The sequence below is a fragment of the Macrobrachium nipponense genome, chromosome 4 (assembly GCF_015104395.2).
Source record: "Macrobrachium nipponense isolate FS-2020 chromosome 4, ASM1510439v2, whole genome shotgun sequence".
NCBI classification, from domain to species: Eukaryota; Metazoa; Arthropoda; class Malacostraca; order Decapoda; family Palaemonidae; genus Macrobrachium; species Macrobrachium nipponense.
The window spans coordinates 117316252-117336178 of NC_061100.1; the positions used below are offsets into that span (position 1 = coordinate 117316252).

The window sequence follows — 19927 nt, forward strand, 5'->3', positions numbered from 1 at the left end:
GGGATGCTCCCCCACTAAACCCCATCTCCAACTGTTAACCACCTGGTTAACCACTTTGTTATACCAAGTTTCAACTGTTTTCCAGACACACTAATATAATAAGCTGTAGTTTGTAAACCTAGGAAGAATACCCATTGTTATTAAAAGTTTATTTTTGGTAGATTGGGAAATTGGAATCCAAGTTGAATTAGAGAAGAAACCAGATTACAGGTGGGCAGATTGTGAATGTCTGTCTGCATATGAAAAAAACTGACTAATAAAACAGAAAGATAAGCTGAAGGACATTACTTTCTAAACAATAGTACCTGAAAAATAGACTTTATTACATTTTCATTTACAAAATTAAAATAAAAAGTAACATGAATGCAATGTAGTCAATTACACAACAGAAGTCAAACTGAGAACAGCCTGAGGCATAAACATTGAACAAGACATTCATAACTTTTATAAATATGTTAAATTAGACTAGTACATATTTGAGGACGTGTATTATAAACTATCCTTTTGTATAAGTCACACATATATGTGTGTGTGTGTGTAACAAAATTGGCTAAAAAAAAAGAATTAAACTTATATGGCTGTAATGTTATACTTTCAGTACAAAAACTTCACATTATTATTTTGCAATATGTTGATATGTTAGTTTTAACAGGTATCTAACAGTTAATCAAAAAAATTCCAAATGAAATTACATTGACCAATATTTTTTATTAGGTTTCTGGCAACACCTTATAAGGGTTGAGGATTCCTTGGGGATCCAAAAGCATTTTCATGTGTTTCATTAGCTTTATTGCATTTGAAGACTTTGAGAAATGCATGAAATTTCTTTTCTTGAAACCTAGTCCATGCTCAGCACTGATGCTTCCATTGACTTCAGCTGTCCACTCATACACTTTAGGTTCAATGAGGTTCAGAATATCCTGTAAAATAAAACTTGAAAGCTCAAATCTCTCGTCTACAGATATAAAAAGAAAGTTTTTGTAACAAAACATTTTTTTCATAAAAAACCATCGACCATATTAAGCCCAAATTATCGTTTTCATGTTCCCAGTCTTTCAGATAAAAGTAAGAGAGCCAAGTGACTGCATATATATATGTGCACCTGTGAATCATCAGTTGAATGACACTGTAGCTCATTCTATTATGTAAATTGGATGCATTATAGCCTAAACAAGGGGAAGGGAAGCAGGCCCTACAATATATAATTAATGGGTTTATATGTAAGACATTCTACATCAATATTTAATATGTTCTTAGAAAATCCATAAATTATATCTAGCCCCAATCACAATTTACATGGGAGGTCAAGCTGTTGAAGAGCCCCACCTATTACAAAGGCTTTATGCATGAAAAATGCAGAGGTAAACAATACAATATTTTCATACCTTGTGTAAAACAAAATGTAATTTATATAATCTAATTTTATTACGTGCTTCCTGAACAATTATTGCAGCTGTAGGTTCCATACATGGCAGACTAAAATTCAAACTTCGCAATGGGGCCACCATCGCCAATGTAGGTGACGTCATCTCCCCGCCACTCACGGGAGGAACAGGTACAACAGACCAAGTGTGATCAATTCATTCTGCCCAAACATCCACGTGTGGGGGGGAGGGACTGCTTTAATTAAATAATTGTTTGGTAAGTATGCAATAGAATTACATTATAATATAAAAATTAGTGTCTTACCAAACAATAATTGCAGCTGATTTGCCATTGCAAGGACAGGTTTGTGGATCTATGCTTAATTCAAAAACATAACAGGATTTCTGAAAAAAGACAATAGTCATCACTGTCAGTGCTTGTTTTACCTTACCTTGTAAGAGAGCTACTGCAGGAAAAAAACTGGCTCTGGTCAATGCTCATCTAACATAGAGACCTTGGATTGTCTGTCCAAAGCTGCAGGGGTATTCCAAAGATTGGAATACCCCTGCAGTCATGGCAGTTCACCACTGACTTGACAAAGGTGAAGAAACAACATTGCCCTTGCCCTGGGCAAAGAAAAGATGCCAAATACAAGCAAACAACAACAAATGTCACCTACACCATATTAACCCTTAAACGCCGAAGCAGTATTTTAAAAATTGTCTCCTGTATGCCGGCGGGGTTCGGGAGTGAGCGCCGAAGCGGAAATTTTTTTTTTTTCAAAAAGAGTTCATTTTTTTTTTTTTGCCTGAAGTTTAGTATGCAACCATCAGAAATGAAAAAATATGATTATCATATACAAATATTGGGATATATGACAGCGCAAAAAAAATTTTTCATATATAATTGTATACAAATCGTGCTGTGACCAAAACGGTTAAAGCTAACAAGTTGATTTTTTTCGTTGTATTGTACACTAATTGCAATCATTTTGGTATTTAGCACAGTGTAAAACGATCAAAGCAACACAGAGAAAATATTATCACAAAATTATGCATGAATTCGTAACTCGCGGACGTAAAAAAATGTTTTTTCAAAAATTCACCATAAATCAAAATATTGTGCTAGAGACTTCCAATTTGTTTCAAAATGAAGATAAATGATTGAATATTACTAGACTGTAAGAGTTTTAGCTTATAATTGCGTTTTTCGACCATTTCGGTCGAGTTAAAGTTGACCAAATGTCGATCTTTTATATTTATCGATATTTATATGCAAATATTACAAAAATGAGAAAAGCTACAACCTTGAATTATTTTTTGTTGTATTCTACATGTAATTGCGCACATTTTCATATATAAAACTCTATGAAATGGCTAATATGAAATGGAGCAAATATTACGAGAATGTGGCGTAAGCATTTCGGAGATTTGCGGCGGAGAATCCGTGCGCGGAGGGAAGGAAAAAGTTTTTTTCAAAAATTCACCATAAATCAAAATATTGTGCTAGGGACTTCCATTTTATTTCAAAATGAAGATAAATGATTGAGTATTACTTGACTGTAAGAGTTTTAGCTTACAATTACATTTTTCAACCATTTTGGTCGGGTCAAAGTTGACCGAACGTCGATTTTTTTCTATTTATCGTTATTTATGTGCAAATATTTCAAAAATGAGAAATGTTACAACTTTCAATTATTTTTTTTGTATTTAAATAAAATTGTGAACATTTTCATATATAAAACTATGAAACGGCTAATAAGAAACTGAGCAAATATTATGAGAATGCGACGTAAGCATTTCGGAGATTTGCGACGGAGAATCCGCGCGCGGAAGGAAGGAAAAAGTTTTTTTTCAAAAATTCACCATAAATCAAAATATTGTGCTGGAGACTTCCAATTTATTTCAAAATGAAGATAAATGATTGAAGATTACTAGACTAAGAGTTTTGATTTACAATTGCGTTTTTCAACCATTTCGGTAGAGTCAAAGTTGACCGAACATTGATTTATTTCTATTTATTGTGATTTATGAGCAAATATTCCAAAAATGAAATAAGCTACGACCATAAATTATTTTTTTGTTGTATTCTATGTGGAATTGCGCACATTTTCATATATAGCACTCTATGAAACGGCTAATATGAAACTGAGCAAATATTACGAGAATGCGACGTAAGCATTTCGGAGATTTGCGGCGTAGAATCCGCGGGCGGAGGGAAGGAAATTGTTTTTTTTTTTTAAATTCTCCATAAATCGAGTTTTAGCTTACAATTGCGTTTTTCGACCATTTCGGTAGAGTCAAATTTGACCGAATGTCTCATTTTTTCTATTTATCGTTATTTATATGTAAATATTTCAAAAATGAGAAAAGCCACGACCTTCAATTATTTTTTGTTTTATTCTACATAAAATTGCGCACATTTTCATATATAAACTCTATGAAACGGCTTATATGAAACGGAGCAAATATTACGAGAATGCGACGTAAGCATTTCGGAGATTTGCGGCGGAGAATCCGTGCGCGGAAGGAAGGAAAAGTTTTTTCAAAAATTCACCATAAATATATATCTGCAGAAGCTTCCGTTTATTCATGAAGATAAATGATTGAGTATTACTAGACTGTAAGAGTTTTAGCTTACAATTGCGTTTTTCAACCATTTCAGTCGAGTCAATGTTGACCGAACGTCTTATTTTTTTCTATTTATCGTGATTTATATGCAAATATTTCAAAAATGAGAAAAGCTATGACCTTCAATTATTTTTTTTGTAATATACATAAAATTGTACACATTTTCATATATAAAACTATGAAACGGAGCAAATATTACGAGAATGCGACGTAAGCATTTCGGAGATTTGCGGCGGAGAATCCCCGCGCGGAGGGAAGGAAAAAAAGTTTTTTTTTTCCAAAATTCACCATAAATCAAAATATTGTGCTGGAGACTTCCAATTTGTTTCAAAATGAAGATAAATGATTGAAGATTACTAGACTGTAAGAGTTTGGGCTTACAATTGCGTTTTTCGACCATTTCGGTGGAGTCAAATTTGACCGAACGTCTATTTATTTCTATTTATCGTGATTTATATGCAAATATTCCAAAAATAAAAAAAAGCTACGACCATGAATTATTTTTTGTTGTATTCTACATGGAATTGCGCACATTTTCATATATACAACTCTATGAAATGGCTAATATGAAACTGAGCAAATATTACGAGAATGCGGCGTAAGCATTTCGGAGATTTGCGGCGGAGGGAAGGAAAAATTTTTTTTTTCAAAGATTCACCATAAATCAAAATATTGTGCTAGAGACTTCCAATTTTTTTCAAAATGAAGATAAATGATTGAATATTACTAGACTGTAAAGAGTTTTAGCTTACAATTGCGTTTTTCGACCATTTTGGCTTATATGAAACAGCAAATATTACGAGAATGCGACTTAAGCATTTCAGAGATTTGCGGCGGAGAATCCGAGCGCGGAGGGAAGGAAAAAGTTTTTTTCAAAAATTCACCATAAATTGAAATTTTGTGCTAGAGACTCAATTTATTTCAAAATGAAGATAAATGATTGAATATTACTAGACTGGAAAAGTTTTAGCTTACAATTACGTTTTTCGACCATTTCGGTAAAGTCAAATTTGACCGAACGTCGATTATTTTCTATTTATTGTGATTTATATGCAAATATTCCAAAAATGAAAAAAGCTACGACCATGAATTATTTTCATATATACAACTAAGAAACGGCTAATATGAAACGGAGCAAATATTACAAGAGTGTGACCAAAGCATTTCGGAGGGAAAGAAAAAGTTTTTTTTTTCCAAATTCACCGATACAACAATGTTGTCTGTAGTTCGTCATGGCAGTACCGAGCGTAGTCCACCGTCTCTGCTACCAGATTCCAGCAATTCCCGCGTAAGGAACAGCTGAATGAACCCCAGAGCAGTGAGAGGAGCAGGTATGGTGAGCCCAGGTGCTGCCGTGAATGGGTGCATGTTAGGTGGGGTGGGGTCCTCCGACCACACCTCGTCACTCTCGGACGACTGACCTTCACCTTGGCTGGCGCGACGCTCTGACCTTCTATGTGCTCGGGCACGGTTTCGCACTTGAAACCCCCCCCCCCCCCCCCACCCCCCCCCCCCCCCCCAATGGCTCACCTCCCTCACTTAGGCCCTCGCTTTCTGTGTCGTCATCGGCGACAAAACTAGACGACGATAACCCCTCCTCCTCCTCCTCAGATTCCCCCTCATAGGCACTAAAACCACTAAATTCGAGCTCACTTTCGGCATGTGACCCTCGAACGGACATTGGGGGCAAATATTCATCATCACTAACATCGGGAGTGATGTCCTCATCACTAGATGACCAACCGCCATCAGAATGAGGACTTGCGACATGCTGCCGCTGATCGAGCTCTAATAAGTAATTGTCAATGTCCTTTGGTTCAAGACCTCCCAAATGCCTACGAATGCCCCTAAGGACACCCCGATGCTTCCTAGGGGTTACTAAAGGCACACGAGACACGTTGTGGTCCTTGAACACTTTCGTCCACACGAGGCCTGACGGAATGGCATTGAGGAGCGAGGTCATCTTGGGTAATTGGTCCCTCGCCAGCATCCAAGTCCAAAATACGTCTCACACGATCCCTCCTGAGGGGTAAAACGCGCCCTTCGCGCTCCATACGACGTTCAGACATCTCTACATACGTCTTGTACCACCACAAATACTCAAACTCTCGCAAAAATTCGGCAAAACACGATTGCGGCAAAAGATCGCTCTCGGACGACGCGTTGCTGATGCTGGCTGATGCGAGAAGGAGGCATTTCGCACATGCACACCTGGGTCATGCTTGTAAACAAAACAACAGCTTGATCCGTGAACTCCCAGCATCCCCCAAGGCGCGTGATTCAAAAGTTTTCTCCTAGTAGGCCTATAACTATTTTTCCGCAAAATTTAAAAAAAAAACTTTTTTTCGTTGACGTACCATACATCCGTTCGGCACCCGACAGACAATTTTCGTCGACGTTTAATACGTCCAATTGGCGTTAAAGGGTTAAAAACCTATACCCACTGCTAAAAAACAGTTGACTGGTGAGCACTCCAGATAATAGTACCCTTAGCTTACCTTAGGACAATAACTTAGACATCAGGTAAAATTACAGAGAGGGGGGGACCAACCCCTATGTCATTTCTCCTAACACCATGCCATCTACAGATGAAAGGGCCGAGAGAAATATAATCTTTGAACACCGTCTCAACCTCCTTAAGGTAATGACCTCCAAAAAGTACTCTGCAGAATGGCAGACAGGGACAAATTATGTCAGAACGCCAGACAGGTCGCTGCTGCTTGGATTTCATGTGCCTTGACTTCAGCTAGGGATAATCTTCCTTGACATGAGAATGCACCTAGATAATAAGTTCTCTCAAGAAGAAGATCACTTTCTTCAAAAGAGACCAAGAGGAATTCTTCACCGAACACCACAATCGAGAAGACAGCCGTCTTACTTTCTCTGTTCTGTGGAGATAATACCTAAGTGCTCTTACTGGGCATAAGAGCCTTTCCTCTTCATCTGGACCAAGAATATGAGCTAAATTCTTAACAGTAAAGAATATGAGCTAAATTCTTAACAGTAAAGGAGTGGTGGGGCCAAGGTCTTGAAGGATTTTCATTCTTGGCAAGTAAATTCAACATCAATTAGCAAACTGCATCTCCTTATGAGAAGCCAACTCTTTTCTCCATAGCATGGAGCTCACTAACACATCTAGCTGATGCTAAGGCTACCAAAAAAAAATGTCTTCTTGGTAAGATTCCTCATCAAGGAACACCTTATAATCTCAAAAGACGAACTTGAAAGCCATTTGAGTACATTAAGGTCCCATGCCACTGAGTCCTTCAAGCACTTGGAAGTTTTGGAAGACTTAATAAAGTCCAAAAAGGTCACTACGATTATTAGAAATGTCCACTTCTCTGTGTTTAAATACAGATGCTAACATTGCTCTTTAACCTCTTAATCATCCAAGGTGCCAAGTGCTAGATTCTCTTAATAAAAGAAAATATGTCTGTTACATCACTTATAGAGGTCTCAAAAGAACACTATTTTGCTTATACCATCCTCTAAAAACTCCCCATTTAGACTGGTAAGTCTGTTAGAAGACGCTCTTCTTCACTTTGGGATACCTTGTGCAGTTCTCCTTGAAAAGCCTTTTGCTCCAAGGCTCCTGACAGACTGAAGCCTGTCAGGGCCAGAGCGAACAATCCTTGATGGAACCTTGCAAAATGTGGTTGTCTGAGTAGAGACTTCTTGAACGGTACGAGTCTCGGGAAGTCACCAAGAAGACGGAGAAGATCTGGAAACCATTCCTTTCTTGGCCAAAAAGGTGGTGCGAGAGAGAGAGAGAGACATTTTGATGAAACAGGACTTGTTCAGAACTTGCCTTATTAGATCGAATAGAGGAAAAGCATGTGTCCACTGTCCAGTCCCGGCCAATCCATCGAAACTGCGTCTGGACTGCTAGAGGGTCTGGAACTGAAGACCAAAAGAGGAGGCGATTGTTCTTGGAAGTGGCAAATGGATTTATCGCTGGTTTTCCCCCATATTTTCCAAAGGTCTAGGCAAACCTTAGCATTGAGAGTCCATTCCGACAAGAACTTGGACCACCCAAGGGTCTGCCCCTCTGCAACTCCATTCCTCCCAAAACAGGTACAATCTGGCACCTACCAAAGCATGAAGGACAGTCAAATCACTTGGAGAAAGGCTTGGAAGCATGTTTTGTCATAGATTTGGAAGGTGGGTGCAAGTTCAAGCGAGGCATGACGAAGGGTTTGGTTCTACCTCCACGAAACAGGAGAAAGGCTTAGAAGCATGTTTTGTCATAGACTTGGAAGGAGGGCGCAAGTTCAAGCGAGGCATGACGAAGGGTCTGGTTCTACCTCCACGAAACAGCTGTTGCAAAGGACAGGTAGACTTGACAGGAGTTACAGAGGTGGTTTTTGCTTGTTTAGTCAACTGGGCCAATAGATCATTTGGCGGCTTTTTCTCCAATGCTGAAAGAATATCCTTAACCTTTTCTTCCGGAAATAGACGGAGCTTATCCAACTGCGGAAAAAGAAACGCAGATATCTTAGGAGTAGAAGTAACTCCTTTCGTGATGAAGCACAAAAGTTCTCTCTTCTTAAGCGTACCCAAGGCGAAGACAGAGGCGATCTCATCAGGAGCATCCCTAACAGACTTGTCAGCGCACTACAGAACCCCAAACCAAGCAAGTGCTCCAATCGTCCAGTCCAGAAAACTTGCAATTTCTAGGACTTTAAAAGAGGTTCTTAACCAAATGATCTAATTCGGGGAAAGGGAAGACCTTTACCACCAAAAACGCTGCTCTACAATTGGCGTCCACAAGACCAGAGAGGTCCCCCTGGGAGGAGGCAGATACTCCCATAAAAGGAGCCTCTCCAGTGACGTAAAACCAGTACCTTTTGTTAATGAGCTTCGACGGAGGAAAAGCGAAAGAAGCCTTCCCTAACTCCCTCTTGGTCGCTAACCATTCTTCCACAATGTGAAGCAACTTTATTGAAGCCTTGGACAACACCAATGTAGGAAGCAGAGGATCCTCATGCTTCCTCCTCATCATAAAAATCAAAGCAGGAGACCTCTGAGCTGCCACGACAAAGTAGTCTGGATACGTATCCAAGAGATACCAAAGAGGACTTAATATGATGCCGCAGGAATAGAGCCTGCTTCCAAAGACGACTTAATATGATGCCGCAGGAATAGAGCCTGCTTCCTGTTCTTCCTCTTCCAATGAAACGGGAAAGAGAAGGTTCTACTGGCTTAGAGGGTAGGTTGATTCCCTTCAAAAAAAGTCATTAACTCTTCTGACTGTCAATGAAGATGGAACAGATGGGAGTCATCCTGAGTCGAAGTCGACTCGGCACTAGTCGGAGTTGAAACGACAGAATTTGCAAGTGTCGGAACATTCAACACCGAAGGTTTCATAGTCGTTGATGAAAATGTTGTACAAGAAGTCAAAGGTGCGTTCAACGAATGTACAAGCACCGAACGCTTCGAAGACACCAAAATATGACAACCTACTTGAGGGTCCGAGATGTCTGAAGTTGAAACATGACCTTGAAGAGAAGTGGAAGTTGTGACACTACAAAAAGGCCATGGCCATGATCCACTTCTTTGGACTTCTTAAAAGGTGGAGGGGATAAATCTCTTGCAGTCGCATGCCTTTTCATTCAGGATCAACAGAGGAAGTGACTGGTTGTTGGCAAACCCCACCAGTCTCCCTTAGACCTCTGGTATGTCTTTTCCCCAAGGTGGGAGAGTGGGACAGGGACCTTTGTCTAAGAGAACTAGCAAGACAAACAGCTACCCCCTCAGAAAGCTCCACTTACACTTGGCACTTCACTTTAGCCTTTTCTAGAAAAGACTTTAACTGATAAACCTAACTCCATGACCATACTAGCCTGCACATCAAACTTTTTCTCGAACCTTGATTCAAGACTGGCAATGGTGTTAGAAGAAACTAATGGGAACTTGGTAAAGGAGTTAAAAGAGCAGGAGAAGTAGGACTTAAGATCAGAGATGTTGCTAGAGGAGGAGAAGAAACAAGGACAGCTGGATCTACAGGAGATGCAGAAGAGGCTACACTAGACTTCCTCTCACTAAGAACTGACTGAGAAAGAAAAACCTTCCATTGATTGTCACTCCAATCTTTACACTCATCACAAATCGATTTCCGAGTACACCAGACCCATTACCCAACTGTTAGATATGTAAGCAAAACAGGGATTGTCTTTATGAGTTTTGGTGAGTGTGCAGGGATTGTCTTTATGCAGTTTTGGTGAGTGTGCAGGGATTGTCTTTATGCAGTTTTGGTGAGTGTTGTGTAAGTTGTAATTCACCATGTGATATTCTGATGATTGGTACATAAGTAAGTGTTTTGGTTGTTAGTAGCATCAAAGGATGTATTTTCCAGATTTTTGTTATTGTTGTCAATGTGTAAATGAGCCCACCATATTGTATTCCGGTTTCAAAACAGAGAAGAAATACACGCTAACCAAGCTCGTCAGCGATGAGTTTCAGTTAACCAAATTCAACGAAAATGAGATCAATTATGATGGCTATAATTGGGACATACATACAACAACATAGGATTGAATATTTAACATCATGTAACGGGATTATATAACTTCCAGGTAAGAGTTACAGTATAAGCCAAGATAGGAGATGGTTGATGTAGGCTAGGCCAACCGACGCCTGCCACTAATAGTCATTGACCACGAGGACATCTGTCACCTAAATTTTATACACTGAATGTGGGTCATAAATAGGAATAACCTTCATCCTAGCTCTGCACCCTCTGGTACAGAACCTAACTCCTGAAGTGCCAGAATCTGACATGATGGCTACAAAATGCCACAAATAATGCAGTCAAAGCTAACTAGGAAATAGATAGCAAATGACTGAAAAAACACGAAGTAAGTACTTCACCAAAAAATGACAAATGACTGAAAAAACACGAAGTAAGTACTTCACCAAAAAATGACAGTCCAAAATCATCCAGTGACGAAGAAAAGTCCGCACTGACCACTGATGTTAACCAGGAGCCGTCAGAGAACAAATTAATTACACTTGGTCTGTTGTAACTGTTCACTCGAGGGCAACTGTTCCTCCCTCGAGTGGTGGGAGATGACGTCACCTACATCGGCGATGGCGGCACCACCGCAAAGTTTGAATTTTAGTCTGTCGTGTAGGGAACCTACAGCTGTAATAATTTTTTGGTAAGACACTGTAATAAAATAATGTTTTACATAAGGTATCACAGAATCAACATGGCCGCTCAAGTCAAATTTCTAACATAAAATTCAAATTCTACAATATAAATTATATTACCATGTCAAACAAAACAATATAAAGGGATAAATTCAGCTAAAAATGTGTAAGGATTCTAAAAATTTAAGCATTAACCCTTAATGGACAGATACCCTCATAAGAATAGCAATACGTAACTGATTTGGGTGGTGAACGGATTCACCCATGGTGAACATCAGTATAACGCACCATAGATTTGGAGCAGTTAGGCATAAAGAGATTCAAGTACTTCTATTGCCCATATATTCACTAATTGCAGCTTTTACACTGGCTCAGAACAAAATTACAATTACGCAGCTCAGGAGTTAGTTGTGATCTTGACTTCAAGGGAGCATGTACTTCCTCTCTTTCTCACATGATGTCTTTTTATAAATTTGCTCTAGAATATGGCCAGGGGTTGCTGTTGGTTTTAGTTCTTATCTTTTGTGAATGGCCAGGGGTTGCTGTCGGTTTTAGTTCTTATCTTTTGTGATGGTATGTCAGTTATAATTGTAATTTTGCAAATAAATATAGAAAAGACATGCCTAACCCAAAATAGTTACTGCATCTTTGATCTCGCCAAATTTATGTAGGTATATTACTACAAATATACTCAGAATTTGTTACTGATTTTAGTTCATATTTGTTTTGATATTGTGTGAGCTGTAAGTATAATTTTAGAAAATAAAATAAAATATTATTCATTAGATAAAATGTATACTAATTTGGTAAAATTTAAAATTGTCTTGTAAAAAAGGCCCCACAATATAGTCTTCTTCAGCTTCTCTGAGAAGGTATGGAAAATGTTGTAGGTTTTTTTTTTTTTTTTTTTTTTTTTTTTTTTTTTTTTTTTTTTTTTTTTTTTTTTGTTTTTTTTTTTTTTTTTTTTTTTTTTTACCACACCATGTGCAGGTGCATATCTTCTTCTTTCCTTTGATGTGTTTTTTTCTTAAATTGGCCGACCTCAGAGTTTTCCCAACCTTGGGTGCTGCATGCTTTTTTATAGCCTGGCTCTTTAGAATTAACAAAATAGCCATCCACATATTAGAATATACAGGTATATATGTTATATGGATGATTGCAATGATGCTTAAAGATACTTTTAAAAACTGACAAACAAAATATTGTTTAAGGACTGAAAATTGAAAAGTGCACGAAACTGAACTCATTTAAGAGAACATTCACCTACTCAATAAGAATAAACCATGGAATGAAAAGTCCACATGCAAGGCAGCGGTTTCCACAGTTATTGGCAGTGGGCCTAGCCTTTTACTAAAAAGTAAGACTGCAAGGCAGCAGTTTCCACAGTTGTTGGTGGTGGGCCTAGCCTTTTACTAAAAATTAAGACTGCAAGGCACCAATTTCCACAGTTATTGGTAGTGGATCTAGCCTTTTACTAAGAAGTAAGACTTGCAAGGCAGCAGTTTCCACAGTTATCGGCAGTGGGCCTAGCCTTTTACTAAGCAGTAAGACTGGAAGGCAGCAGCTGTCCTTTTAGTCGCCTTTTATGAAAAGCAGGACCTTCTGAGGTAGTATACTTACACCCCTACCAAAGGGTCAAAATGTATGGGTTAAATATCTCTCTCTCTCTCTCTCTCTCTCTCTCTCTCTCTCTCTCTCTCTCTCTTCTCTCTCTAGCAATCCAAGAAACTAGTTTGAAATAGAGATTTTATACATCAAGGACTCTCTCTCTCTCTCTCTCTCTCTCTCTAGCAATTTTTTCCAAGAAACTTTAGTTGAAATTAGAGATTTTATAACATCAAGGAACAAACTTGTCATTAGTCCTGAATTTTAATGTATATAATTTCTAGGAACTGCCTTCCCTGGGACAAGACCATGGCAATATGTTTTGGATCTTACTGTATTCCTAGTTCCACCTACTACATTAATTAGTTGAAATTCCTACATTAACCCTTAAACGCCGAAGCGGTATTTTAAAAATCGTCTCCCATATGCCGGCGACGTTCGCGAGTGAGCGCCGAAGCGGAAATTTTTTTTTTTTCAAAAAATCACAGCACGCTTAGTTTTCAAGATTAAGAGTTCATTTTTGGCTCCTTTTTTTTGTCATTGCCTAAGTATAGTATGCAACCATCAGAAATGAAAAAAAAATATCATATATAAATATTGGGATATATGACAGCGCGAAAAAATTTCATATATAATTGTATACAAATCGCGCTGTAAGCAAAACAGTTAAAGCTAACGAGTTAATATTTTTTCGTTGTATTTTACACTAAATTGCGATCATTTTGGTATATAACACATTGTAAAACGATCAAGGGAACACAGAGAAAATATTATCACAAAATGATGCATGAATTCGTAACACGCGGACATAAAAAAAAAAAAAAAAAGAGGTCTTCAAAAATTCACCATTAATCGAAATATTGTGCTAGAGACTTCCCGTTTGTTGCAAAATGAAGGTAATTAATTGAATATTATTACTGTAAGTGTTGTAGCTTACAATTGCAGTTTTCGACCAATTCGGTTGAATTAAAGTTGACCGAAGGACGAATTTTTTCTATTTATCGTTATTTATATGAAAATATTTCAAAACATAAAAGCTACAACCATGGGTTGTTTTTTGTTGTATTCGACATGAAATTGCGCACATTTTCATATATAAAATTTTATGTAACGGCTAATTTAAAATGGTGCAAACATTACGACAATCGGACGAAAAAATTTATGAATTTTTCGGAAGAGTTACCGCGCGGACGTAAGGAAAAAGTTTATTTCATAAATTCACCATAAATCGAAATATTGTGTTAGAGACTTCCAATTTGTTGCAAAATAAAGGTAAATATTTGAATATTACTAGAATGTAATAGTTTTAACTTACAATTGCGTTTTTTTTTTTACCATTTCAATCGAGTCAAAGTTGACTGAAGGTTGAAATTTTGCCACTTATCGTTATTTATATGAAAAAATGTCAAAACTGATAAAAGCTACAACCATGGATTGTTTTTAGTTCTATTCTACATGAAATTGCTCACATTTTCATATGTAAAACTTTATGTAACGGCTAATTTAAAATGGTGCAAACATTACGACATTTGGACGAAAAAAATTCTGATTTTTTTCGGAAGAGTTACCGCGCGGACGTAAGGAAATTTTTTTTTTTTATATATATAAATTCACCAGAAATCGAAATAGTATTGTGCTAGAGACTTCCAATTTGTTGCAAAATAAAGGTAAATGATTGGATATTACTAGAATGTAAGAGTTTTAGCTTACAATTACGTTTTTTGACCATTTCTGTCGAGTCAAAGTTGACCAAAGGTTGAAATTGTGGCACATCGTTATTTATATGAAAATATTTCAAGACTGATAAAAGCTACAACCATGGGTTGTTTTTAGTTGTATTCTAAAACTTTATGTAACGGCTAATTTAAAATGGTGCAAACATTACGACAATCGGACAAAAAAATTTATGATTTTTCAGAAGAGTTACCGTGCGGATGCAAGGAAAAAGTTTTTTTTTCATAAATTCACCATAAATCGAAATATTGTGCTAGAGACTAACAATTTGTTGCAAATTGAAGGTAAATGATTGACTATTACTAGAATATAAGAGTTTTAGCTTACAATTGCGTTTTTCAACCATTTCGGTAGAGTCAAAGTTGACCGAAGGTTGAAATTTTGGCACTTATCGTTAGAGTCAAAGTTGACCCGAAGGTGTTAAATTTTGGCACCTTATCGTTATTTACATGAAAATATTTCAAAACTGATAAAAGCTACAACCATGAGTTGTTTTTTCTTGTATTCTACATGAAATTGCGCACATTTTCATATATAATACTCCATGCAACGGCTAATATGAAATGGTGCAAAAATTATGTCAAAGTGACAAAATAATTTCTGAAATGTGTCGCTGATGCTTTTTAATGCGAGGAGAAAGAAATTTGCGCTTGCGCGCCCGGGTAACGATTGTAAACAAAACAACGCCTTGATCTGTGAGCTCCCAGCATCCCCCAAGGCGCGTGATTCAAAAGTTTTCGCCTAGTAGGCCTATAACTTTTTCCGCTAATTTTTAAAAAAAATTTTATATCAACGTATATACGTCCAATCGGCACCCAACAGACAATTTATATTGATGTTTAATATGTCCAATCGGCGTTAAAGGGTTAATTACATATGGTTTTCATTTTCATACCGTAAACTCATTACTTTTGTGTCAAAAATAAGTATTCAAGTATAACAATAAAAATGTATGTAGACTGATTTTGCTATCCAATTCTACTTGCATAAACAAGTATGTTAACCCTTAAACGCCTATTGGACGTATTTTATGTTGACGAAAATGTCTGTTGGGTGCTTAACCCTCTTACGCCGACTGGACGTATTTTACGTCGACATTTTTTGTCTCTCGTGTGCCGATTGGACGTATTTTACGTCGACTTACAAAAGTTTTTTTTTAAAATTTGCGGAAAAATACTTATAGGCCTACCAGCCTAAAACTTTTGAATCACGCGCCTTGGGGGATGCTGGGAGTTCACGGATCAAGGCTGTGTTGTTTACAATCGTTACGCAGGCGCGCAAGCGCGAATTTCTTTCTTGCCGCACTAAAAAGTATCTGTGACACATCTCGGAAATTATTTAGTCACTTTGACATAATTTTTGTACCATTGTAAATTAGCCGTTACATGAAGTATTATATATGAAAATGTGCGCATTTTTATGTAGAATACAACAATAAAATACTCATGATTGTAGCTTTTATCAGTTTTGAGATATTTTCATATAAATAACGATAATTGCCAAAATTTCAACCTTCGGTCAACTTTGACTCTACCGAAATGGTAGAAAAACGCAATTGTAAGCTAAAACTCTTATATTTTAGTAATATTCAATCATTTACCTTAATTTTGCAACTAATTGGAAGTCTCTAGCACAATATTTCGATTTATGGTGAATTTATGAAAAAACTTTTTCCTTACGTCCGCGCGGTAACTCTTCCGAAACAAATCATACATGCGATTGTGGTAATGTTTGCACCATTTTAAAATTAGCCGTTATATAAAGTTTTATATATGGAAATGTGCGCAATTTCATGCACAATACAACTAAAAACAACCCATGGTTGTAGCTTTTATCAGTTTTGAGATATATGAAAATAACGATAATTGCCAAAATTTCAACCTTCGGTCAACTTTGACTCGACCGAAATGGTCGAAAAACGCAATTGTAAGCTAAAACGCTTATATTCTAGTAATATTCAAGCATTTACCTTCATTTTGCAACAAATTGGAAGTCTCTAGCACAATATTTCGATTTATGGTGAATTTTTGAAAAAAATAACATTTTCTTTACGTTCGCGTGGTAACTCTTCCGAGAAAATCATATGTGTGCGGATTGGTAATGTTTGCACCAAATTTAAATTAATCCCGTTACATAAAGTTTTTTATATGAAAATGTGCGCAATTTCATGTAGAATACAACCAAAAATAATTGAAGGTTGTAGCTTTTCTCATTTTTGAAATATTTGCATATAAATCACGATAAATAGAAAAAAAAACCACGTTCGGTCAACTTTGACACTACCAAAATGGTCGAAAAACGCAATTGTAAGCTAAAACTCTTACAGTCTAGTAATATTCAGTCATTTATCTTCATCTTGAAACAAATTCGAAGTCTCTAGCAAAATATTTAGATTTATGGTGAATTAAAAAAAAAATCTTTCCTTCCCTCCGCGCGCGGATTCTCCGCCACAAATCTCCGAAATGCGTACGTCCCATTCTCGGAATATTTGCTCCATTTCATATTAGGCATTTCATAGAGTTTTATATATGAAAATGTGCGCAATTTCATGTAGAATAAAACGAAAAATATTTGAAGGTTGTAGCTTTTCTTATTTCCGAAATAATTGCATATAAAAAATATATATATAAAAAATTCGACCTTCGGTCAACTTTAACTCGTCAGATATGGTCGAAAACTGCAATTGTAAGCTAATACTCTTACAGTATAGTAATATTCAATCATTTGTCTTCATTTTGAAAGAAATTGGAAGTCTCTAGGACAATATTTAGATTTATGGTGAATTTTTGAAAAAAATATTTGTTTACGTCTGCGCGTTACGAATTCATGCATTATTTTGTGATAATATTTTCTCTGTGTTGCTTTTATTGTTTAAAAATGTGTTATATACCAAAATGATCGCAATTTAGTGTACATTACAACGAAAAAAAGTAACTTGTTACCTTTAACCGTTTTGCGCACAGCGCGATTTTAATACAATTATATATGAAATTTCATTTTTGCGCTATCATATATCGCATTATTTATATATGATAATGATAATTTTTTTCATTTCTGATGGTTGCATACTAAACTTCAGGCAATGACAAAAAAAGGAGCCAAAAATGAACTCTTAATCTTGAAAACTAAGCGTGCTGTGATTTTTTGAAAAAAATATTTTTTCCACTTCCGCGCTCACTCCGAAACCCCTCCGGCATACGGGAGACAATTTTTTATTTACCGCTCCGGCGTAAGAGGGTTAATTGACATAAAATACATCGAAGCTAAAAAGTTTTTTTAAATATTCGTGGAAAAATAGTTACAGGCCTACTTGGCAAAAAATTTTGAATCACGCACCTTAAGGGATACTGGGAGTTCATGGATCAAGGTGTTGTTTTGTTTACAAGCGTTTCCCAGGTGCGCATGCCCGAATTTCTCTCTTCTCACACTAAGAAGCATCAGCGACACATCGCAGAAATTATTTCGTCACTTTGTCGTCATTTTTACACCGTTTTATATTAGTCGTTACAGTTTTATACATGAAAATGTGTGCAATTTCATGTAGAATACAACAAAAAACAACCCATGGTTGTAACTTTTGTCAGTTTTGAAATATTTTCATATAAATAACGATGTGCCAAAATTTCAACCTTCAGTCAACTTTGACTCAACCGAAATGGTCGAAAAATGCAAATGTAAGCTAAAACTCTTACATTATAGTAATATTCAATCATTTACCCTCATTTTGCGACAAATTGGAAGTCTCTAGCACAATATTTCAATTTATGGTGAATTTCTGAAAACTTTTTCCTTACGTCTGCGCGGTAACTCTGTCGAAGAAATCAGAAATTTTTTCGTTGGATTGTCGTAATGTTTGCACCATTTTTTATTAGCCGTTACATAAAGTTTTATATATAAACATGTGCACAATTTCATGTAGAATACAACAAAAATCAACCCACGGTTGTAGCTTTTACCAGTTTTGAAATATTTTCATATAGTAAATAACGATGTGCCAAAATTTCAACCTTCGGGCAATTTTGACTCGACCGAAATGGTCGAAATACGCAATTGCAAGCTAAAACTCCTTACATTCTAGTAATATTCAATCATTTACCTTCATTTTGCGACAAATTGGAAGTCTCTAGCACAATATTTCGATTTATGGTGAATTTTTGAAAAAACTTTTTCCTTACGTCTGTACGGTAACTGCCGAAAAATCAGAAATTCCTTTATCGGATTGTCGTAATGTTTGCACCGTTTTATATTATCTGTTACATAAAGTTTTATATATGAAATTGTGCGCAATTTCATGTAGAATTCAACAAATAACAACCCATGGGTGTAGCTTTTATCAGTTTTGAAATATTTTCATATAAATCACAATAAGTGCCAAAATTTCAACCTTCGGTCAACTTTGACTCGACTGAAATGGTCGAAAAACGCAATTGTAAGCTAAAACTCTTACATTCTAGCAATATTCAATCATTTACCTTCATTTTGAAACAAATAGGAAGTCTCTAGCACAATATACTGATTTATGGTGAATTTTTGAAAAAACTTCCTTATGTCCAGATTGTCGTAATGTTTGCACCATTTTATATTAGCCGTTACATAAAGTTTTATATATGAAAATGTGCGCAAACTTTATATATGAAAATGTGCGCAATTTCATTTAGAATACAACTAAAAATAACCCATGGTTGTAGCTTTCATCAGTTTTGAAATATTTTCATATAAATCACGATAAGTGCCAAAATTTCAACCTTTGGTCAACTTTGACTCGACCAAAATGGTAGAAAAAAGCAATTGTAAGCTAAAACTCTTACATTCTAGTAATATTCGATCATTTACCTTCATTTTGCAACAAATTGGAAGTCTCTAGCACAATATTTCCATTTATGGTGAATTTTTGAAAAAAAAACTTTTTCCTTAAGTCCGCGGGGTAACTCGGCTGAAAAAATCAAATTCTTTCGTCTCGTCGGATGGTCATAATGTTTGCACCGTTTTATATTAGCCGTTACATAAAGTTTTACATATGGAAATGTGCGCAGTTTCATGTAGAATACAACTAAAAATAACTCGGCTGTAGCTTTTATCAGTTTTGAAATATTTTCATATAAATAACGATAAATAGAAAAAATTCGACCTTCTGCCAAATTTAACTCGACCGAAATGGTGAAAAACTGCAATTGTAAGCTACAAAAATTACATACAGTCTAGTAATATTCAATCAATTACCTTCATTTTGCAACAAACGGAAAGTTTCTAGCACAATATTTTGATTTATGGTGAATCTTTGAAAACAACTTTTTTTTTACATCCGCGTGTTACGAATTCATGCATTATATTGTGATAATATTTTCTCTGTGTTGCTTTGATCGTTTTACCATTTGTTATATACCAAAATCATCGCAATTTAGTGTACAATATAAAGAAAAAAAAATCAACCGTTTTGTTCA

At 36.3% G+C, this 19927-nt stretch overlaps 1 protein-coding gene across 7 annotated transcripts in view; it reads right to left on the reverse strand.

The window, feature by feature from the left end:
• Positions 1-304: 304 nt before the first annotated feature.
• Positions 305-19927, reverse strand: part of LOC135211092 (D-2-hydroxyglutarate dehydrogenase, mitochondrial-like) — a 166977-nt gene continuing 147354 nt past the window's right edge. For all 7 annotated transcript variants that reach the window (XM_064244170.1, XM_064244168.1, XM_064244166.1 and 4 more), the window contains one exon: positions 305-920. In XM_064244170.1, coding sequence (XP_064100240.1) covers positions 711-920 — 210 coding nt within the window. In that variant the 3' untranslated portion in view covers positions 305-710. The remainder of the gene's footprint in view (positions 921-19927) is intronic.